Source organism: Corvus hawaiiensis, chromosome 3, assembly GCF_020740725.1.
Source record: "Corvus hawaiiensis isolate bCorHaw1 chromosome 3, bCorHaw1.pri.cur, whole genome shotgun sequence".
Classification (NCBI taxonomy): Eukaryota; Metazoa; Chordata; class Aves; order Passeriformes; family Corvidae; genus Corvus; species Corvus hawaiiensis.
This window is the reverse complement of record NC_063215.1, coordinates 97,463,173-97,487,120: the sequence shown is the minus strand read 5'-3', so window position 1 is coordinate 97,487,120 and position 23,948 is coordinate 97,463,173. Positions and strand designations below refer to the sequence as shown.

General features: G+C 42.5%; 1 protein-coding gene across 8 annotated transcripts in view; it reads left to right on the top strand.

Moving 5' to 3' along the window:
* Positions 1 to 9,795, top strand: part of ESRRG (estrogen related receptor gamma) — a 374,779-nt gene extending 364,984 nt beyond the window's left edge. For all 8 annotated transcript variants that reach the window (XM_048296143.1, XM_048296142.1, XM_048296144.1 and 5 more), the window contains one exon: positions 6,066 to 9,795. In XM_048296143.1, coding sequence (XP_048152100.1) covers positions 6,066 to 6,310 — 245 coding nt within the window. In that variant the 3' untranslated portion in view covers positions 6,311 to 9,795. The remainder of the gene's footprint in view (positions 1 to 6,065) is intronic.
* The last annotated feature ends 14,153 nt before the right edge of the window (positions 9,796 to 23,948 follow it).

Genomic DNA, 23,948 nt, shown 5'->3' with positions numbered 1-23,948 from the left:
TTATAGTGAATAAAAAGTACTTTGAAGCCTTCATTCTTCTAGTTGGTGTCTCAGACCCCAGCTCTATCATTTGAGTTCCCTTTCTCCAGGCTTTTGTTGGCCTTATGGTGTAGGGTCTTGAACCAGTTCATACTGTGCTATTTGTTCTGCTTTGCAGGAAATATTCCTGTATTTATTGTCCTCACTACCTCTCCTAGTGGAAAGTAAGCCATTTCAGGAATGAAGACGAAAATGTTGGTTTACTGTGTTTTAACTTCCTTATGTCAGTGGTTTTAGCTCACTGCTAATCCAGTTAGTCCCTGAAATAAACTCCCTGTTCTGGGAAGTAATTTCTCTTCTTACAACGTCTTCATTTCCTACTGTGTTTTAAAAACTGTTTTGAGGCTTCCATTTTCATCTGTTCTGAAAAGTAGGCCAAACCAGGGCAGTCCAGACTAAGGCCTCGTTCACTAAAATCAATCACACAAGCCTTTGTTTTGTGTTTTTGGTTTTCACTGCCTATAATTCCTATGCACAATTCTTAATTTATTCCTCTTTCATTTTCAGCATCTATTCTGATTGAAATGTCTGTTTCCAATAGAGTACTCCAGATGTCAGACCATTTTTGCCATATTCTTTTGTAAGGAAAAATATGCTATTTGTCACTGTGTTTGTGTCTTAGCCTAACCATGCAGATCCCAGCAAACAGTTCTGCTCAGGGAAGACAGGCAGGTGGTCAAAATAAAGTATATTTGTTTACCCAACACAGGGAAGACCAAAGTAAGTATCTGGGGCAATTTCAGCTCTAGGTGGAAAAAGGGCAGGAATTCTTGCTGGGTGAGAGAACTGAGAACTTAGTTTCATTTGCTGTTGGCAATTTCCATGGGTTGCTTCTGTCTTAAGCAATATACTTTTCAAAATGTCACTGTGTTGTATTTCTCATAAAAATACACAGAAACACAGTGTGGGCGAGCACCTTCTGTCCCTGTGGCAAACCTGGCACATGTTTCAGGGGGAGAGGAAGGGGTTCTGTAGTTCTGAGAACAGTTCACCCATTGATAAACACTGCAATGGGTTTTGTGGGGTTTTTGAATTGGCAGTACAATCTAGATAAAAAATCTGTTTTATTTGAGACATAACCCAGATGAGGATTTTTTTCATCCTTACATAAAGCAAAAACCATTTTGCTTTTTGTTCTTAATCTTGATCCCATCCAGTTCTTCCAGGATCCTAGAGCTTTCTAAAGGGATTTCTCCAGACTGAGCCTGTGAACTGCTCAGCTGTGTGGAATCAGAAACAACACAGCAGTTGCTGTATTTCAAGTACTTATTGGTATCTACCTTTGCAATGTGGTTTACCAGCATCTTAATGTGTGTATTCACTGCTACATGCTCCCTGCTGCTTGATTCACTGTCTTATTTTCTTTTTGCTGTCTGTATTTTCTGACATGAAGAAACACTTCATTTAAGACCCCTGGTTTTCTTCCACTTCCTAGTGACGTTATATACAAAATGCATAGATACCAGCCTTTCACTTTCCTCAGAGTGGGCTTTTGAGAGGTTTTCTTGCCCTCAGTTCAGGTGCTTTCCAATTTTTACCTAGTTGTTGCCCTTTGTGATGTGTTCTAAATGATTCCTGTGTGGCTGGATGTTTGTTTGCTGCATTTGAGATGAAGCTTGAATTTTAAATGAGGTAGATTGTAATCTGAGTTTCTGTCTGGACCTTGAGGTGTTTTTCTTGAATGAGAACTCCAGTTTTCTCCTATTTCTGTGCAATGATCTGATCAATCGGCTGATCACAAGAGTTACAATTCTATTTTCCCATCCTGTGATGGTGAAAGAAAGCCTTTGCAAGGATAGAATGAGATTCTCCAAGCAGAGCTCAATGAGTCCATGTACTCATTTGTTGATCTCACTCTCTCCCATGGCAGCTTTGATCAGGAATAATGTTTTCCCTGCCAGTGAAATCCCATGTTCTCAGCAGTTGTATCAACAAGTCTTGTGTTTGTCTGTTTTCAGTTTCACCAGCCTGGGATCATGTTTTTGTAGCGCATTTTACCATCAAATTCTGCTATCTTTCGAATGGCACTTTGAAATGACCCTGTTTAATTTCATTGTTTAGACAGGTGCTGATTTTTAAGTGTATTACATCTGGGTGTAGGTTTCCTCTGGATATTACCTGTGTGGGATGTAACTGTAAATTATTCAGACTGCCTGCAAAGCCACTTATAAAAAACCCCAAACCAGCCCATAAACAAAAGAAAAGGGTTTTTCATGGTATAGGAAGAACATTCAAACTCACTTATAATTCAGTTTCATATTTTCTGTGGAATTCTTGCTTTCTTTCCAGATTGTCACACAAATTGTGTGTGTTTCCTTAAATTACAGTGGTTCTTGATGGCATCACTGAGGATTGGGTTTATCCCAATACATGAACAATATTTAGCAATGAGTTAGCCTGCTCTGAATTCACTTCTACATCTGCCAGTCTGTAGTTACTGAAAAGATTTCTCTCTTTTATTTTTCCTCCTCTTTTCCCCTTGGCTAGTTCAGCATCTTCAACCATTTTCCTTATTTTCAAAGGCTACACCTGAGGGACTAAGATCTACATTCATTTAATATCAGGAATAAAGTGGAAGTTCCAGACTGCAAGGCTAAAACTTGAAGAAGGATTTTTGTAGAGATTAATATTTTCCTGGGCAATCTGCAAGCTGAATCATGGTCTAATTAAATAGCACAGATTTATTGAGTTTGTGCTTAAACATTGGCAGACCTTAGAATGAGTAAAGCTGAAATGAGTTTGAATCTTTTCTGTAAATGGGGAGTTAAATTATCATAGTAATTTGATTACATAATTTTTAAATCTTTCAAGCTAAATCACCATTTAAAAAGAACAGTTTGAAGTCTTAATCACCACTGGAAGTGCCCCTCTCCCTGCTGTTTTTTCTTACCCCATTCCTTGTAACCAAATCTGTTCCCCAAGGCACAGCTTCCTGCACTGATCCATGAACCACCATTTGGCAGTGGAGAACTGGCTGGGCACATTCTTCCCAGCTACTAAATTAATTTCAAAGATAGCAACAAAATACATTAAATGCTTTACTACATTTATCTTCCGTGTAAGTAACTGCCCTGTTTACCAGAGGGATAGTACACAATCATCCCTGCAAGAAGAGGGTAAGAGCCCTTGGTTTTGGATGTTGTCCACACAGAGGAAGAGTTTGAGAGTAATTTGGAATGTAATAAGCTGTGTCAGAGGGTGGGTTTTGATTCCTTTCTGAGGCATGTTCTTTTCCCTCCTCACTCACTTTCATTGTAAGTAATATGTGGAGTGTAGAGATTCCTAACATTGCAGGCCAAATTGCTCTCCAAACTGCAGAGTTAAACATCTTAGACAAGTTTCACCTCTGTGTGAAAAATACATTTAGTCTGGACTCCGTACATCTATTTTGAAACTTACGGTCACTGTTACAAATACTGATTCTGGGAAGAATCAGACCAGTTTTCTAAAGGGTTAAAAACTAAACCTCTGTAGTCACATTCTCCAGAAATACCTGTCTCTTCATGCAGTATGGTGTAAAAAAAAAAAAAAGTCATGAGAACAGTCAGTCTTGACTCATCAAGGATTTGTTGCAGGTAAAATGCTCCTATTTGGTTCCCCAGAAAATCTGGCCTTGGCACTGTGGATCTGGGAAGCGGAGGAAAAGATGTGTAATTTCTGCACAAACAGCACATGGCTTATGGAAAAATTATTTGGAGTAGCAGATCATGTGTTCTGTAGCACAGCAGTGAATATCCAAGGACTTGGTAAAGAGTTAGGGAGTAAAGACAACAATTTTTTTGGAGATTGCATTCCAAATTAAGCCTGGTGGCTGGACACTATGCTTAAGACATCAGTCACGTCTGTATGTGTGTGTTAGCATGTCTGTATCGATTACATCTGTTTGTAGGACACAGAATTCAGGGGGTTTGTCTTATTGACACAGAATTACTAAATAGAACTACCCTATTAGAAAACTATCAAAAATGCATGGATTTGGGGAATGGTCTCACATTAATTAGAACTAAATTTTGCTAGAGGTAATATTTGCCTGTCATCTTTTCCAAAATGTTGTAGCCTCCTTTATCCCTAGGAGAGAGATTTCTGTGTCTGTGCTTTCAGCACAGTACACCTTGATGTGCAGTATCACATCCCAGCAGCATATATCTTAGCTGCATGCTTCTTAGAGCATGTATTCACTAAGACTCAGAATTATTAAACATGTAAAATTCCCATAGGACTCCATTATGTGTAATTAACAGATAAACTGTCATCAGAATCAATAAAACGTGCTAAATGATCCAAACTTGTATATAATTAAGTGTCTGTTTTAGAGCAGGAGCTGTAACTTCTATTTTTTTTTTTTCTTTTCAATTTGCACATTTGTTGTGACAATAAGAGCTGGAACATTTTTGTTAACCTGTTACTTACTGGTTTGTGTTTCAGTTTACATGTTTGTGTTTGAAAGGAGACAGGTATTTACTATCTGGCCTAATTATCTGAGGAAATAGTTGCATGTCAGCTTTTAGGAAATGAATCTTAGATGCATCTTAATTCTCTGAATATAATTCAGATATTTGAAGCACGTGCAAAATTTGATGTTTAATCAACAGGGTAAAACATGAGGCTCTGTCAAATACTGATCCAGAGCATCAGACTGCTGGTTACAGGGCATGGAAGCATTGATGGAAGTGGGTTTTTCACCATCCAGAGCCTCAGTTGTTATTCTGTCTGGGAACAGGAGCTTTATTCCAAACCCAAAAATTAGGATGCAAAGCAGTGTTATACTAAGTAGAATTTCCAAGAACTTCAATCGTGCTGTGTCCCAGTTTCACCCTGAGCAAAGTGTGGCCTGCCCCTGGGGCTTGTACCCCCTCGCAGCAGTTGTATTTTCATGTGGTGTTTTATTGGCTCTGTAAGTCTGTTGACCATCCCAATTTTGGTAGCTGATAGGGACTGTTTGGTGGGCTCTTTCACCAATGACTGTTTTTCCTTACTTGCATTCACCTCACTTTGGACCACATCAGGGTTTCTTTGGCATTTATGACTACATAAAAGTCAGAGAATTAGGGCTGCTCATCCAAAGTAATCTCAGCATGGTCCAGTAACTGCGTGTTCTCAGGGACATCTTCACTTTCTGTAGCTATCCAGTTGAGGGGTTTACAGTTATTTCAGTTACATATTTTCTCTTTATTTCACACTTCCATTGCTTTAATCTTTTCGGGTCATGTAGCAGTTTAGTTTAGTTCAGTTCCTGGTGTGTGTTGTGTCTGGGCCTGTCACTCAATACTTACACCACCAAGGCATCTCACCTGCAAAGGTGCAGGGCAGGGTGTTTGCTTTGAGTCTTTTATAAAAAATGCAAAACCCAACACTAACAAGATAAACCACTGTCTGAGGGGGTGGGAGAGAAGGATTACACCTTGTAGGAGATGTCAGCTTCATCAAACAAAAGCTATTCAGTAACACGCTAAGTGTTACCTGTCTGTCTGAATATATCTGAGGGAGAAAAAATTGCCTAACCTATCAGGAAATCCCATGGAACCAGCATTTCACTTGTGTTGATGCAGGGGTCCTAATCCCACAGTCAGTGTCTCTGAGCAGTGGTGACGTGACATCCATGGCTTCCAAGTCGGCAGCCTTGGAACCTGACACAGAATTTTGCTGAGTTTTTCCACAGTAGGGCATCCTTGCTTCATCCTTGCTTCCCTGACAGAATGCAGCCCTCCATTCCTTCAGCCCCTTGGTACTGTCATTCCTTCAAAGCAGTAACCATACAGATGGTTTTGGGAGCACTGAGGGTGACTGTTTTACTCGTTTGAGGAGGATGAGGAGAAGAATTACGTACCCAAGAGTTAATTGTACGTTTGTAGTTCCACAGCGTTTCAATACACTTTCCCAAAGGTCAATACAGAAATTAATGGGTAATTATCTTCTTTCTCTGTGAAAGGGGATGGGCAGAACCAGTGAAAGTGTCGTGCAGCCACAGCGTTATCAAACTCCTGGCACACCAGACTGAAACCTCCTGTTGCTCCTTTGTTTTGCAGACTCAATGCACATAGAGGATGTTGAGGCAGTGCAGAAACTTCAGGACGTCTTACACGAGGCTCTGCAGGATTACGAGGCTGGGCAGCACATGGAAGACCCTCGTCGTGCAGGCAAGATGTTGATGACTCTCCCGCTTCTGAGGCAAACCTCCACCAAGGCTGTGCAGCATTTCTACAACATCAAACTGGAAGGCAAAGTCCCCATGCACAAACTTTTTTTGGAAATGCTGGAGGCCAAGGTCTGACTAAAGCATCATGGGCTTCCCCATCATGCACGTTTTAAAAAAAAAAAAAAAAAAGAAAAAAAAAAGGGAAAATAAACAGGATAATAATGGCAAAGAAACTTAGTGTTTAATTAAGGAAAAAATGACTAAATGACTGCACTGATATTTAGCAGCAAGACTGTGAAGCAGCTTTCAACTTTTTCTTCTGTGTCTTTCTGATGCAGTTTTTTCTTTTCCTTTTCCTTTTCTCTCTTTTCCTTTCAGTTCTTTCCTTTCATTTTTTCCTTTTTCTCTTTTTTTTTCCTTTGCTGCTGAACTTTTTAAAAGAGGTCTCTAATTGAAGAGAGATGGAAGCCAGGCCTGCCAAAGGATGGAAATCCATAATATGGATGCCAGTGAACTTATTATGAACCATAATGTCCCCAATGACAAAGGAATCAAAGAGAGAACCACCGTACCTAGCAGTACAGTACAACACGATGAACTGACTGAATGCAGTATTAGATTTCATAGGAGCAGTCTCTAATTAGACGACTAAGCGACGATGCATCGGCTGCTTCTTATCATTGCATTTTCCATCTAGATCAGTTACAGCCATTTGATTCCTTAATTGTTTTATCAAGTCTTCCAGATATTTCTTAGGTTAGCTACGATGTAACTTTTTCAGGGAATAGTTTAAGCTTTATTCATTCATGCAATACTAAAGAGAAAGAAATACTGCATTTTTGTGCTGGCTTGAACAATGATGAACAATAATGAAGGACAAATGAATCCTGAAGGAAGATTTTTTTAAATGTTTCGTTTCTTCTTACTAATGGAGATTTTTTTGTACCAGCTTTACCAGTTTTCAGCCATTTATTAATGTGGGAATTTATCTTACTAAAGCAATAGTCGAAGGGAAGGTGCATATTATCACGGATGCAATTTATGTTGTGTGCCAGTCTGGTCCAAAACATCCAGTTTCTTAACATGAGCTCCAGTTTATAACTAAATGTTCACTGACTCAAAGGATTAGATTACACCTGCAGTATATCCGAGTAGTCTAACATATAAATACTCCATGTCGAATACCAATCCGTAACGGTGTTGGGAGACAGCGACTGTGCAGGGGCGCGGTCGCGGAGTGATTTCTAACTGCTTCAGTTGCAAATGAACGAGATACTACTGCCTGTTTGCAAAATTGTAACCTCACACGCAGGAAAACCCTATCAACCAATAGTAGCTTAGAGGCAATGAGGCAAATGCCGCCGTTTGCAAAATTAAGAAATCAGAGTAGTAGACTTCTGACCAAATTGAAGAATTTAACACTTCTATACCTTACTTATTGATTTAGATTTTCGTTTGTAAATGGCGATCCTTAACAAGTAGCTAAACCAGTATATGTGCTTTTCAACCAGTATTGTCACAGCATGAAAGTCAGTCAGTTTCAAGACTGTTACGAGGTGTAATCTAATGTATAAACCGATTAGATGCCCCCAGAAAACTACAGTCGCTAAATAACCAATAAACAGTAACCTCCATCAAATGCTATACCAATGTACCAGTGTTAGTAGCTGCTCCCTGTACTATGTGAACATCCTTATTCTATGTACACAGATGTAATTAAAATTGTAATCCTAACAAACAAAAGAAATGTAGTTCAGCTTTTCAATGTTTCATGTTTGCTGTGCTTTTCTGAATTTTTATGTTGCATTCAAAGACTGTTGTCTTGTTCTTCTTGTGGTGTTTGGATTCTTGTGGTGTGTGCTTATAGACACAGGGTAGAATTAGAGACAATATTGGATGTACAATTCCTCAGGAGATTACAGTAGTATATTCTATTCCTTACCGGTAATAAAGTTCTTCCTAGTAATAATTAAGAGATCAAAACTCCAAACAAATACTCGTTATGAACAGATACACACTGAAATCATGATATTTTCAAAACAAGGGATAATTTCTGTAACAGTTTATTATAGAATACCAATGTATAGCTTAGAAATAAAACTTTGAATATTTCAAGATTATAGATAAGTCTAATTTTTAAATGCTGTAAATATAGCTTTTATTCAATCATCTCTCAGATGTTGTTATTAACTCGCTCTGTGTTGTTGCAAAACTTTTTTGGTGCGGACAAGTTTCCAAAACTATTGCTACGTTGTGTGCTTTAAACAAAATAACAATGGGCCGATGCTCCCTCGGCCTCGTGCTAGGAAAAAAAAAAAAAACTGTGTATCTATCATTAGCTATATGGGACTATATTGTAGATTGTGTTTTCTCAGTAGAGAAGTGACTGTAGTGTGATTCTAGGTAAATCATCATTAGCAATTCATTCAGATGGTCAATAACTTGAAATTTATAGCTGTGATAGGAGTTCAGAAATTGGCACATCCCTTTTGAAAAATGTCAAAAAAAAAAAAAAATACAACTCCTGGGAAAAAGGTGCTGATTCTATAAGATTATTTATATATGTAAGAGTGCAAAAAAAAAGTTTATTTTCCAGAAAGTTTGTGCAGGGTTTAAGTTGCTACTGTTCAAGTACACTATATATATATAAATATATAATATAAATATTGTTTTTGCTGTATCACATTAAAGAACTTGGGCTTCAGGGTGAAAAGCCAATCAACTAGAAGTATACAAAAAACACACAAAAAATGGAGATGTGTTAAAGGCACACGGTGCAAACTTTAGTTTTCATTTTCTGTAATTTTTTGGAGCTGCAAAAGAACAAGTATCTCAAGACTGTAAAACCATTACCTGAAAAACTTAGCTAAAAAAACTGCACGGGCTTTATAATGTTGTTCATCTTAAACCTTGCTGGAGAAGAGTTCTTTCAAGACCACTTACTTAATGTGAAGTGTTGGGAAAATTTCAAAGGGTGTATGTTTTAGCCATAACAATTTAATTTCTATTTTTGCTTCATTTTTTAATTTTTTCTTATTTAAAGCAATATGATTGTGTAACTCCCAGAAGTTACACATTTGTTTCAATCAGATCAGATTGTTGTATTTATTCCACTATTTTGCATTTAAATGATAACATAAAAAGATATAAAAAATTAAAACTGCTATTTTTCTTATAGAAGAGAAAATGGGTGTTGGTGATTGTATTTTAATTATTTAAGCGTCTCTGTTTACCTGCCTAGGAAAACATTTTACGGCAGTCTTATCGTGCAAAGATCGCAAAAGGACAAAAAAAATTAAACTGCTTATAATAATCCAGGAGTTGCATAATAGCCAGTAGTTAAAAACTGAAACGAAACAACAAATGAAAACAAACATGTCTATAGCTGTAGATGGGCTTCACATCTGTATAGCAATCAACTGTATATTTTTGTGATGTGTATCATACCGTGTGCTCCAACCAATGTCCATTTGTGTAAATGTATTTATTTTATATTGTATATATTGTTAAATGCAAAAAGGAGATATGATTCTGTAACTCCAATCAGTTCAGATGTGTAACTCAAATTATTATGCCTTTCAGGATGATGGTAGAGCAATATTAAACAAGCTTCCACTTTTGATTGCTTTTATTTTATTTTTTGTGTTGTGGGGTTTTTTTGGTTTTGTTTTCTTTTTTGGAGGAGGAAACAGAGCAATTAGTGTTGCCTTTTGTTACTTCCATTCAAAACGGAGCCAGCGTTTGCACTTCTCCCTTAAAGTATGATGTGAGTGTAAATAAATGCTATATAAAGCCTTGTCAGAATGAACTCCAGTGTGGTACAAGACATTTTGCATACTCTTAAATATGCAAGATGTCTCATAGCACATTAGAATTCAGGCTGGCAGGCCTTTATATAGCACTTATTTAATCTTAAAGCATCTTCACATCAACCTGCATTACTCAAAATCATTGCCTCTCTGTCAATGTCATAAAAGAAAACTTTCCCACTATTTTAAGATCACATTAATATCATATAGAAGTAGTTTTTTTGCTTTCTCCATCAACAACCGATTCTATCATTCATTTCCTACTGCAGGAGACTCCTTTAATGTGCTCTGAGTAAAAATAAAAATAAACTAAGAAAAAAAGCTGTATTATTTGATGCAGTGTTGCTGAATGGAAGTAAACAGCCCCCGGAGCAGTGATATAGATTGGTGTTAGTGAAGAGCTCCAAAAGCTGTCGGCATCCAGGCAGGTTAAACAGCGCGGGGGCAAAGCGGCCGTAAATGGGCTCTGGGCCCCGTCCCTCTGAAGGGCTGCAGCCCCCCTCGCTCAGGCTCAGCCCCTCTGTCTTGTGGACCCTTCTGGAGCCCTCACAGAAGTGCTAATGTGTGCTATTCTTGCTTTTTAGCCTATCTTGATAGTGTTTTGTCATTGTGTTCACCAGCGTGTTTCTCACCTTCGCTCCCGGCCGTCCTCTGGAGGTTCTGGTGATGGCACAGGGGCCGCGGAGCGCAGCGGTGCTGCTCGGGGACAGGAGCGGTGTCAGCCGAGGGACCAGGGCAGCACCAAGGGCTCTTTGTGCTTCGCAGCCTCCAAGTGCCAACACAGCGAGAGGCACCCCTGCCCTGCTACCAGCACTGCCTGTGTTTTAGCTCTCCTAGGAAATAGGGGGAGTTTTTCTGAGTAAAAGGAGCAGCAGAGCAATAGGAAGATGAATCCTGCATGGACTCTTTAAAGATGATGAGAACTGGGCTTTAGTGTTGATGCATACACACACACAGTATGCGTGCACAGAGCTGGCTTTACCCCCTTTTTTACTATTCCCCCCCCCCCCTTTTTATTAGTTTCCTGTTTTTTCATTATTGCAAAGTACCTCTTCAAAGGAAAACATAATAGTGCACCTTAAAAGTGAAAAAGACAGTGTTACAAATATTCACATACAAGGGAAAATAATCTGTAAAATGTGACACTCCTAGACTTCCTCAATATGTGATTGACCCTAATCATTGACTAAAGTTTTCACATGCAATTAAAAAATCATGCTTTCTGTACCATTTTTCATGAGAGGATCATGAAGCACCGTACAACAGAAAATGAGCATCACAGAAGAAAAAGTACACAGAACTCTCAGATGAAGCCACTTCTAGGGCTCTGTCTCTGCAGAGTTTTTCTGGGTTTTTTTTCTTTCTTTCTTCTCCCTATGCTGTCTCTGCAGCAAAGCCAGGATGGGCACAGAAATCCATTGGAAATGTTTCAGTAGGAATCTGTGGGGAATTTGGCTAGGAGCACAAACCTTTCTAAACTCTGGAAATAGCTACTTAGTCTTCAAAGAAAATTAAAATGGGCTTGGGTCACTGGCCTTTGTAGCTCAGACAATAACACTCTGCTAGAGTTCTCAGCTGCTGCAGCCCCAGCCTGTGGCTACCACACCCCTTGGCTAAAGTACGGAGATGGCAAACCAAGAGTCTTCCCATTGGGGGCACGGCTCAGTGAAATCAGGCTTTGACTGACACACTTTGCATGGCCCTTCCCCTCCCCTACTCTGCCTGCCCCCCAGATAAGAGAGGCCATCCCAGGCCAAGAGTGGGGTTTTGCCTCTGGAGGTGCTTGTTTGGCAGCTCCGCTGCCCCTCACTGCCTCACTGGCACCTGTGCCCTCGGTCAGAGGCGTCAGTGTGGATCTGAAAGGAAAACGCCATTCCCTGAGCTGGCTCCTGCGTGGCGTGGGATTTGTGATGGGCTACAAGTTTTCTCTGAAGCTTTGCAGTCAAGTAATGTCTTCAAATGTGACGTCATTTGGGCTCTTTGGTTGGTCGGTGGGAATTTTTTGAACTTGGGAGTTCGCAGCATGAGAAGGTCTGGCAAACACCAGTAAAAGTGTCCTGGTGTGGGCCCTGCAGCCGATCCTTTCTCAGTGACAGAAATGGCAGGAAAAGCATGTGCCAGTCAGTGCTATTGCATGTGCAGTTACGTGTGCTTCTTAATAATGCCAGTGCTGAAAGACTAAATATGGATAAAAAAACAAACTACCAAAAACAAAAGGAAGATTTTGAAAGATAGCAGAAATGGAAATATTGTCCTCAGACAAGTCCTCACATTGTACATTTTTAAGTGACCTCCTGCAGCATTGCCCAGTCATACCCTGGTGGGAAAAAAACCTACCCTAAGCACAAAAACACCTGAGATTTTTTTTGTGTACAGGCTTCTGCAGGAGAAAACACCTATTTTTAAAGATTTTTAACATTACCTATCCTGGATGTTGCACCAAACTCAAGAATGGGGCAGGTTCCATTGGTTTCCTACATTTTCTTCTATAGCCTTTGTTAATTTTCCTTATCAGCTTTCTTCACTTGCACCTTTCCTTTCCTTTGCATTTCCTCTCTCTTGTGTAATGTAGGTCTCTGATTTCACATGGCACTTTGCTAATTACTCTACCCTTCATTATACTGCCTGCCTGCCGTAGCTGCATCACAAGGCGTGTGTTTTCTCGTGCGATGAAAAGCTGATTCTGTGTGTCCATAGGTTGCTTTTAACATACAGATCACAAACTTCCTCCTCGTGGTTGCTATTAGAGAAGGGGAAAAAACCCCACGTAGCTGTGGAGAAGAATATGGATGCATTTATTTGCTTTTACCATTTTTATCCCAAAGTGTTTGTGCTGCCACATCCCGGCCATGCTAATCGTTAGTGTTTCATTAAGATTAAGGGTCGCTGACTCCTGGTGTTCACATTCCCAAGCTGGCTCCTTACAATCTCCCTTAATATAAAGAAGCAAGTGGTGCTAGATTGATTGCACACAGGCTCTTATTATTAAGCAGAACAGAAAAGAAAGGAATTTCAAAATATAATCCTCCGCTCCCAGGAGTATTTGTCTTGTTCTCCATGAAGTTAAAGGTCTGAAATAATGTGCCCATCAGGAGCTCAATGTTGCATGTCCATGCCAGTTGGTCCAAGGGCTTGTTATGATGGTAATGACCTGCTGAAACGTGAGCTTTGATGGCAACAATACAATTGCTACCAGCTCACCCGCTGGGAGAAATATTTTATTATTGTCAAATGCCCTCCGCAGAGATTTGTTTTGCCTGTTCCTGTTTAAATTAAATTCAGAGCAGAACTGCATTATTATTTCTCTAGAGTATATTTGAAATAAACAACTAGTCTCCAAATTTAGGATTCCTGGTTAGTTTAAATTTTCTTATTAGCAGAAAAATTACAATAGGTGACAACATAGCTGCAGGAATATTATTATGGCAGCCATATGAGAGATTTACACACTGAGAGCATGGCCTAAAAGCACAAGAACTCCCTTCTACTTTACAAATGCCAGCCAAATTAATAATTAACTGTGCCATAAATTCTCCAGCCTTCAAAAATGATGTCAGTGCTCTTCTGTGTCACACTAGAGGAATTTTGTCATAAGACTAAGTGGTGTTCTTTATGAAGAGTGTTTACTTATATGTAGAAAGCAGCCAGGAAAACAGCCCTTGCCACTCCATATTACAGCAGCTTGGTGAACAAGTGACAGCAGGACTTCAGAGTCATTTACTGCTGCTTTCTCAAGGCAAAACTATCTCCTTACGCCTGTGAAACAGAGCAAATTCTGTTCCACATTAAATGGGCCAGATTATCTCTTCCACAAGCTAAAGAGACAACACTAAATCCCAGCTCATGTAATTTCCTTCAAAATTGTTCTGCTCGGGCTGGGTGTTCCCAGGAGCGCCACCAGCAGAATTATCCAGCAATTCAGCTGTACTTAAATTGGCAGATGTTGGAGATTTAAGACAGTCCTGGAGCCTTAGCACAAATCCTCCACTTCTCTGCTGCCTCGTGGCCTCTCCTCCCTCTCCAGCCGATGCCACAGTGGCTGCCCGCTGCCAGCAGCTGATCCCATGGACTGCCAAGCTGCTGGGCTGTGCCATCCGTGCCTTGTCCAGTCCAGCACCCAGAGCCGGGAGGGCGGCAGGAGATGTGCTGTGGGTTTGCATCTCTGTCTGCTTGCAAAGAGGCTCTCACCCTGCGTTTGGCATTCCTGGGGCCCCGTTGTGCACTTGTTTGCCTTTTCCCTGTCTCCCGAGCGCTCGTGCTGGTGAAAAGCTGCTCCATCTAAAGGCTGGGTGATTTTTGTGCCCTGCTTTGCTGACAGAAGCGTTCCCCAGAGAGGCCCTTGAGCAGGGCATCCGAGCAAGGGCGGGGGACAGCGGTGAGGCAGCGAAGGGTGCGAGGGCAGGTCATCTGCCCCGTGTCAGGACATCCATTAGAGGAGCTGCCACACACCTGCAGAGGGAGGAGCGCTTACAGGGGAGGGGAGGGCTGCTGGGCACACTTCCCCTGCAGAAATCCCCCCATCACCTGCCCTTCTCAGCTCCTTGGCAAGCTGCCACCCACCCACACCAGCCGTGGGCTGACTGGCACAGAGCAGGGGCTGCTGGAGCCAGACCCACGAGCTGGTGTGGCTGAGGATGGAAGCCTTTTGCAAAGTACAGAAGTTTGCCCAGCTGGGAGTGTAGGCAACCTACTGCAGCAACCCCTCAAAAGGCTTTTTAGAGAGAGAGTTAGAGGGTAAATGGCAAGTGAAAGGGGTTAAAAGAAAAAATATTTTTAAATCACAAGTGCTTTATGAATCACACTCCTAACACTCTCCAGTTCAATCTACCATGCTCTATCTAATTTCACAGCTTCATTGGGAATGGCCACAAGGTGAGGGACTGGCAGTAAGAGGAAGTCAATAAGGGCAGAATTCTCATACCAGGCTGCGAAGGAGTCACAGAAGTGCCAGTGTTACTTGCCTGAGGTTAACTTGGGGTCTACAGGGCTCCTGGGTAGTACTGAATGGAAAAGCTCCATATCATCCTCAGTAGTTTCCTTCTTCACCACTACCCTGATTTAAATTTAAAAATAAATATCTGGGTTTGAATCCCAGGGAGCATCGCTACATTCTGACACAGAAATGTTTGTCTTCCCTGGGGTCTGCAAGCCTCACACCCCTCACACTCACCAAGTACACAGGTGTCTCTCCTTGGCCACAGCTGACCCTTCTCTGAATATTCTGTCCTTTCCTGTGTAACAAAAACACCTTAATGAATGAGGTGTCTATAGCCCATCGAGGCTGAGCTGTACGGATCAGTCACAGGCATGGAATAACCTCCTCTAGCAGGGGCTGGATCCCAGGTCATGCCCGTGGTTTCCACCTCAGTTAACTCCCAGCAGGTTGTTCCCACTCTGCTGTGATGAAACCTCAGCATAATCACACAGCCACTTTCTGTGATCACAGAAGAAGTGATAAGTAAGAAAATCCTCCCCGAGCCCAGCCTTTTACTCCTTCTTCTCCTCCAGGCTCTTCATTCTCCTCCCCTCTGCAGGACCATCTCTGTGTTACCAGTGCTGGGCCAAATGATTTAATGTGGGGTGGAAGGAGGGAGTGATATTTTCCTTCCAGGAAGGGTGCTTTCCCCATCCTGTGGCTCCCAGCTCTGGGCTCAGGGTTCGAGCCTACACGGTTATTTCTGTCAGGAAGAAGGACCAGCATAAAATTTATTTGGGCTGGCCCTGGGGATGCCGTGGAATAGAAGTTACTCCTGTCCCTAAGATTCAAGTGAGTGGTCCTTAAGTATCCTTAAGGTCCTTAAATGGTCCTTAAGCATCCTGCAGATGCTTAAGTTCAGGCTTGAGCCCAGGCCTTATGAAGAATATTGTAATATAGTTGTTGGGGTCCCTCCCCTGCCGTGTAGCCCTGGGAGAGGGGCCCTGAGGGCACAGACACGGGGCTACCCTGTCCCTGCTCAGCCTCGTTCCCATTGGTTGGTTTGTGTTCCCTGCGCGGGCAGAAGGACCCTTGGTCCCGTGACTGGAACAGTTCCTGGGCAGAGCTCCGGCCATGCGGCTGGAGAAATAAACATCTCTGAAACAGCTAGCAAGAATCTGTCTGTCCATTATATATATTTCCTTTCCACGGGACTCCTGGTTTGATATATGCGTGTTGCAGGATCCCCACTGCAACAAATGGTGGAGAATGCGGGCAGAACGATCCCCGATCCCTAACCGACTGATTTGTGTGAGTAAACCCTGGAAACTTTGGATTCCTCTTCTTGGTTTTGCTTTGCTATTCCATATCTAAACTATGGAGGAACCGTGGGAAGACTCTTGGCTCTCAGAGCCGCATATGGACATTTATCTTAAACTTAAAATGATTCTTGAACAACGATTTGTAAATTTTAGCTTGATTCAAGCTCAAAAAGAACTGAAACACTTCCTGGCATGGTTGTTTAAGAACTTTTTCTATGTTTCTTGGGATTTAATTATTACCAAGGGCTTTTGGAAAACCGTTTGGACACAGTTAATACTTGAGTCAAAATATATGCCGATGGAAGAATATTTTCGTGAATATTATTTAGTTACCGAGACTGTTGAGCAATGTCAGCTGTGTCCTGGTGAAGGGAAGCGTGGCGCAGGGACCGTGCGGCCCAGGCCACGTGCACCGAGCGCCCTGCGAGCAGCAGCGAGGCAGTTCCCGCGTGCGGGCGGAGCCACGCGAGCCGCAGTGTCGGTGGCGGAGCGAGGAGCGGCGGGACCCGGCGGGACCCGCACGGCGCAGCACAGCGCGTGGTGGAGCGAGCCCCGGGAACGCCCGACCGAGAGGGGCGGCGCGTGGGCAGCGGCTGGCGGCGATGGCGGTGGAACGGAGCCGCGCCCAGCCGAGACGCGCGCTGGAGCGGAGCGCGGGGGAGTCATCGCCCGGGGACCCGGCCGAGACGTGGGTGCAGCGCCCGGCAGCGGCAGCGAAGCTGCGACCAGAGGAGGCGACGCACGGAGAACTGAGCGGCGTGGCCCGGCCCGGCCCGCGCAGCCCCGAACGCGACCCCGGGAAGAGCGCGCAGGCACCAGCAGCCCCGACAATTCCAACACGGGAGCGACCGAAAGAGACAGCAAAGACGCAGCGAGACAGAAAACAGCAGCCACTCGGAAAAAGGAAAAGATCATAGCAACTAAGACCTTAGGGATAGTAAAATGGTATAATGTTAAGCAAAATTATGGTTTTATAACAAGGTGTGACAACCAGCAAGACATATTCGTGCATAGAACTGCTATTAAAAAGAATAACCCTGAAAAATGCATCCCAAGCTTGGGAGATGGAGAGGTGGTGGAATTTAATATTGTACTAGGGAGAAAAGGGTTACAAGCATCGCAGGTCACTGGGCCTGATGGTGTTCCTGTAAAAGGCAGTATATATGCAAAAAATCGTAGTCATGTTAGACAGTATCTCCATTGTAAGCCCCCCCTACAGTTTCCCTTTCCTAATCCCACCTTTCCCTTTTACCCTATGTCCTATTACCCCCAGTGTATTCCCAATCCGTTTTTTCACCCATGGTTTCCCTCACAAAACCATGCTTTTGCCAATTGTTTCCCCAAAAATCCCTTTCCAATGCCGAGTGGGGGATGAAAAGGGGGAGGGAAGAAGTTAAACCCTCTCCTGCCTCAGTTTCCCCACAAAGCATGCTCAGAGAGTCCTGTCTCCCTTCTGTCAGCCCTAAGATGTTCCACAGAATCTGTTTGGACATCTAAAGACTCAGGAGGGTGGTTTGTTTTGTTTTGAAACTGTTCTTGTTATGTTTATCCAGTTGTTTTCATTCTCCTTTTATTAAAATAAAACGGGTGAGGTGTTGGGGTCCCTCCCCTGCCGTGTAGCCCTGGCAGAGGGGCCCTGAGGGCACAGACACGGGGTTTCCCTGTCCCTGCTCAGCCTCGTTCCCATTGGTTGGTTTGTGTTCCCTGCGCGGGCAGAAGGACCCTTGGTCCCGTGACTGGAACAGTTCCTGGGCAGAGCTCCGGCCATGCGGCTGGAGAAATAAACATCTCTGAAACAGCTAGCAAGAATCTGTCTGTCCATATATATTTCCTTTCCACGGGACTCCTGGTTTGATATATGCGTGTTGCAGTATCCCCACTGCAACATATAGTCTCAGTAGACACATGTTTTTAGTTTTTATCCTTTCTCTCTGGTTGTCCATGAAGCCTCCATGAGGCTTCCTCACAATCAGCTTTCTCTGAATGGGCTCTTTCCCAAAAAGAGTGACCCTCTCCCACCTCCCCACGCTGGGCTGTTGTGGTTTAAAGACACTTTTGGTTCTCCCCCACTCCCAGGTTACTGGCTCAGGGTCAGCCTACCCCAGCAGTCATATATTGCTCCAGATGAGGCTGAGATCAGCCCTGTCCTGGAGCATCCAGGGTTGATTCCACTCCTCTGCTCAAGGTACCCTAAAAGCCTCAGCATGATCCTTGTACAAGAGGGGCTGTTTCTGCAGAGTTTAAACGTGCAGAGTGCAATGCAGAGCTTGCAGCAGTGCCAGTGACCTGGTCATCTGTGTTTTCTGAGGTGCAGCAACTGGGAGAAGGAATACAAATCCGTATCAGTAAGTTTCTCTCTTGCTCTGGTTAGTGGGAACTTGGACACCCATTTACTGGCTCTTTTCTCTCTCTAGGGTGGAGATACACTCCCATGTCCCACTAAGAGTGTGGGATATAATTAATCTGTCCATGTATATAAGCAAGGACTGATATTGTCCATGTATTCCACTCCTTACATATGGATAAAACCAAACTGTGGTGGGAGGGAATAGGTCATTCCTTGAGCCCAGTTGCAGATGCTGTAAGGCAACAACGAGTGATGCAGACAACTACAGGGATTCACTGCTTTGGCTTTGTATGTCAGATTGGAGTGAAATGAGCAAGTTCTTCAATTTCTTTCCATGACTCTTCATCCTCTCCCATTATTATATCTTATCCTCTGACTACAGCAACAACAAAAAAATTGTCTTTGATATATTTGAGATTGTGGTACGTTGATGGATTTCGGGCAAATTGTTAAGATGGGCCTTGATAATGCTGTAAGATGGAAACGTGCCTACACTTGCAATATATGAGATTTTACATAGTTCCTACATTGATTCCCTTGCTCCTTTGTCACCTCGACAGAGACCCACTCACAAGGTGACCATGACAAAAGTGTACAATGGAGAGGGGGGATCCCTTCCCCCTCCTTCCCGTGCTCCTTTACATTGACCAAATGTCTTTCTAAATGACTTGCTGAGCCAGGCTATTCTTATATCTTACATATAAATGGACTCTGTCTTACAACCAGAAGATTCAGGGGAAAAAAATTTCAGCTCCCAATGTGAAAAGATTAAGGTCAGTCACTTTACACTACAAAACCCTTTCACCAGAGCAGCATAACAAAAGGATCCATGAGCCTATCCACAACATGGTTTATAGCTCCAAGAAAAACAACAGAGTCTACGACATCCTTTTAGGACTGTACCACTTCTTTATAGACTCCCAACAGAAACAGCTGGGCAGAGGAAGGTGATATTAAATAGGAAGAAAAGTTGACTTGTCTCCCTACTTTCATTAACTTACTGGTATATTTTTTTATGGGGAGAACACATGCAACCTTGTTCAGCATGAGAGAGTCACAGCAAATGTATCACATTTTGGATCCCACTGGGTCACCCCGCAGCAAATGCAGCGCTACCTGGGATCCAAATCTCCATGACGGGTGGCTCTGAGCCTTTATGCCTCTTTGTTTCCTGCATCAGTGTCTAAAAGCAGGCAACAGAAGCTCTGTGGCTCAATACCTGTGCAGCACAACACGCTACTTGGACTGTTGCAGTTTGGAAATGCCATTCATGAAGTCAAATGCTCTTAACAGATGTTTCAGCTTAAAGATAAATTAATTTTATTTGGCACCGTGGCCCAGCCAAATTGCACTTCTTTCAGTAGACTTCATTTTGGCAAAGCAATGAGTATCAGAAAGGACTTACCTAATGCATAAAAAAATCTATTTAAATTTATAGACCATGCCAACAGCAATGGGGATCTGGAGCGGAGTTTGGTTAATATAGATAAACTAATGGTGGCCAGAAGGGGTAGCATACAGCAGTCATCAAGCATGCCCATGGATTTGGAAGAATTTGAAGATGAGAAGGTCATGTCCATGTTAGAAGAGGGAGGCAAAATCTGCAGAAAGGAAAAGAGACCTATATGAAACAAAATGCAGCTGTGACAGGGGAGAGAGACAGAAATATGGACAGAAGAAAGAAAGAATGTATGTAGGAATGGAGTAGGGAATAAATGCTCCAGTGTGCTTTTTTGTTATGCTCATAACAGCCTACCACTGGTGCAGTCAATACAGTTATGTTCCAGTGTTATTATCATTAGTAGTGGTATTAAGTCAGTGCAGACTATTAATTGCACCAACAAGGCTAAGAAGGTAGGAGGCAGATACTGGGATAAAGAAGCACCTTAACAAAAAATCAGAACACTGCTCTTTGATTTTGTGATACAGAACAAAGGGTGGCCTGAGCTGGGATCCCCTCTGGAGCTGATGGGGCTGTTGGGGTCTTTGTCACACCTGTGACAGCAGGAGGCTTCCAGGTGCTTTAGCCTAAATTGCCCTCATCTGGCATCAGTTTCAGTGATGCCCTGGGGCAATGAAGTCTGAGGAACAGGAGGTTCTACTCCCTCTGCATTTAAGGCAGAAAGAGAGACATTGGGTTTTTTGCTGGGTTGGGGCCGGTGTAGTTTAGTCCTTGGGCAGAAAATGTGGGGTGAAACAACATTTTCTCTGACCTGCCAGGCACTCTCAGAGATGAATGCTGATGTTATACAGGAGCTGCTTAAAATCCAGCAGGTTGGTTGTTTTAACTGCAATTAAAAGCCTGGGCAGATTACCAGTGTTTGGACTGAGTGGGCGATGGAGCACTTCATCAGCATGTTCTGTGGAAGCACTTCTGAGCTAAAGGGCTCAGAGAAAGGATTGCATGAAAAAAATGGTGGGTGGGCACAAGTAACAGCGAGCAGGTTACAAGGTACCGAGTGCTTAATTAAAGGCAAGGGTTGTCCTATGAAGCCAAGAGAGTAAAGCCCCATCCTGGTCAGGGTGCAAACTGCTCTGTGTGCTTTGGCAGCTGGTGTTGAACTACGGAAAGGCAGGATGTGTGTCCATGTTCCACCTTCTACATAGGCAGCTATTTTTGGAAGCTAATTAGCCCTGTTTAGGAGTGGTGTTAATGTATATTTGTGGGACATAGGATTAGAAAGCAGAAGGCCTCAGCTTGTTGGAAATCAATTTTAATATCCCTATGGCTCTGGTAGTGTGTCAATACACCATATACATGTCTTACAGAGGCTTCTCTTTTGCAATTAAGTTCCCCTGATTTACTGCAGACATGACAGACTGAAAGAGCTGGGGAGGGGTTTTATTCTCAAGGAAAAGGGGAAAACCAAGGATAGTGTTCATAAGTTCCTAATCATAACTGCTTGTTTCGCTTATTTTAAGTACATATTTGCTGCTGAGAGATTGTCATTTGGCAGGGAGAGTATTTTTTGCTGGTTTTAGACTTTTCTCTGCATTTTACACTTGCAGTGTTACTGCAGCCTCTTGGCTTCTCTTCTGAACCTCAGCTCTCAAACTGAAGGGATCAATCTGTGTACTGGGATGAGGCATGGATATTGAAGAGGACACGGAAACCTTTAAAGGAATAATAAATTATCTCTATATCTGCCTTTTGCATAAAGCTTCCTCCTATTTGCCAAACATATGGAAAGAATAAAATTGCCATGCTTTATCCAGTGGCCCACAATTTGTCTTGGATTGAATTATGGCTGCAGCCCAAGAAAGAGGAGGAGGAGAAACCCGTGTGCAGGCAGGGTGGCTTTGGCAGCACCTGGCAGGAATTCTGCCACTGTTAGGGATCAGTTTGTGGGGACAATGTTTCACTCTAGGTCTTCCAGGAACCATGTTCACTCTCCTTCAGCCTCCAGCTTTCTCTGGAGACTGCAGCATGGGTATTCACTCCTTTTCTTTTAATTTATTCCAAACTGATTTGCACTAGCTCCTGGCCAGAATGCAGGATTTTCTTCACAAGCACATATGCCATTTTTACACTGGTTAAATGAGGAAAAATCTTGTGTAAAACATGTTCTACTTAGTGCACATTTAATATGTTTTTGTAAGTATTTTATACTGAAGTAATTTTGCAACAGTCTTAGGAAACAAACCAAACTAGGTACAACTAATCTGCACAGATTAATTTTGTTCTCCAGCCCATGTCTGTGGGGTGGCAATCTTGCCATGCTTATTGATTATCAGACAAGACTACTAATCCCCTTAAGGTCATTAAGTGTACTTAATTAAAGAGCAGTTAGCAAGCTTCTCTTTACCAAGTTAATAGTGGCTGTTAAAAGTGATTTGTACGTTACCAATATGCCAGCCATTAATCTAAAAGTCAATTTGTCATTTATATTTTCCCAAACAAATATATTCAGCAGGCTTTGAAGGTGGCTAGAAAGTGTTCAGCATTGTTCTTGCAGTTTGTGTAAGGAAGAAACTCTGCTTTCTTAAACTCTAAGGCTTAGGCTGAAGCAATTTCCACCTAATCTCTTCTGTAGGTCAATGATTTGTCCTGCCCTGAATTGGCAGGGGGAGGAGAAGCTAAAAATCCTGGGAATATTCAGTTCTGGCAAGTTTGACCAAAGGTAAGCAAGATGGGAAAGCTCAAAGCCTTCTCTGACAGAAACCCTGAAGCTCTTTGTCTTTTTCACTGGTAATAGGCAAAGGGGAAGTTTCAGAGAAGTTTCTCATAAAAGGAGGGACCGGCACTGATCCTGTGATCACCACAGATCCTTCTCTGTGGTGACCAGTGACAGGACCTGAGGGAATGGCATGAAACTGTGTTAGGAGGTTTAGGTTGGATATTGGGAAAAATTTTCACCCAGAGTGTGGCTGGGCTCCCCAGGGCAGTGGTCACAGCACCAGGCCTGACAGAGCTCAAGAGGAGTTGGATGATGCTCTCAGGCCCATGGGGTGACCCTTGGGCTGTCCTGTGCAGGGCCAGGAGTTGGACTCGATGATCCTTGTGTGACCCTTCCAATTCAGGTTATTCTGTGATCCTATGAAAGTCAAGGAAGGAGGCTGAGGGATAAGGAAGGAGAATCAGAGACATTGATGGTGAGAAGGGAGGGTAAGGGAATGTAATGCTATAGAAATCTGAATTTCATTGGTCTGTGAATATCAAACTTAATTTTTTCATTACTGTATACAAACATAAACACATACCAGTTTCAATATATTTCCAGATTAAATGTATAATGAAATACATAATGTTTTCTGATTCTTAATGCATACATAATTTGTTTTGAGAGACATATATAGACTGAACCTTGAATATGGATCTTACTTCACTGACAGAAACCCCTTGCTACAATTAAAGCAAGCATTCCTTAGCAAAACACAATACATCTGTCATTTTCTCTCTCCTACAAATTTAAATATGTAATTTAAGACCAAAAGCAAATGTATCTAGAAAATTACAACCCCTCAACTGAGCTCCTTTTAGGGTGCAGGGTAGGATGAGCATTGCCCTGGGGCTGGGGGTGTAGAGGTGTGGTCATTTATAACAGAATAGTTGCTTCTGAGCATACCCATCCCTGCCTCAGGTACCTCTGAACAGTGCTTAGTGAGGCTCTTCTAGACACGTTGTCAGCCAGTGAGGAAAGCAGTTGCTTTCTCTGTTTGGCCTGAATAGGTCACTTTGCAAGAGTGGAAAGTTCAGTTCATGGGATTGGAGAAAGTCTCAGGGTTGAGAACTCACCTGTAGAATATTTTAGACTTCAGAAACTTGCAAGGATAAAATGTCAGTCACAGAAGTATTGTTTTAACCCATATTAAGGCTCATTTATTTGCCTGCAATATTTTATTTTTCTGCTGTATCTGAGATATATATGTATATAAGTCT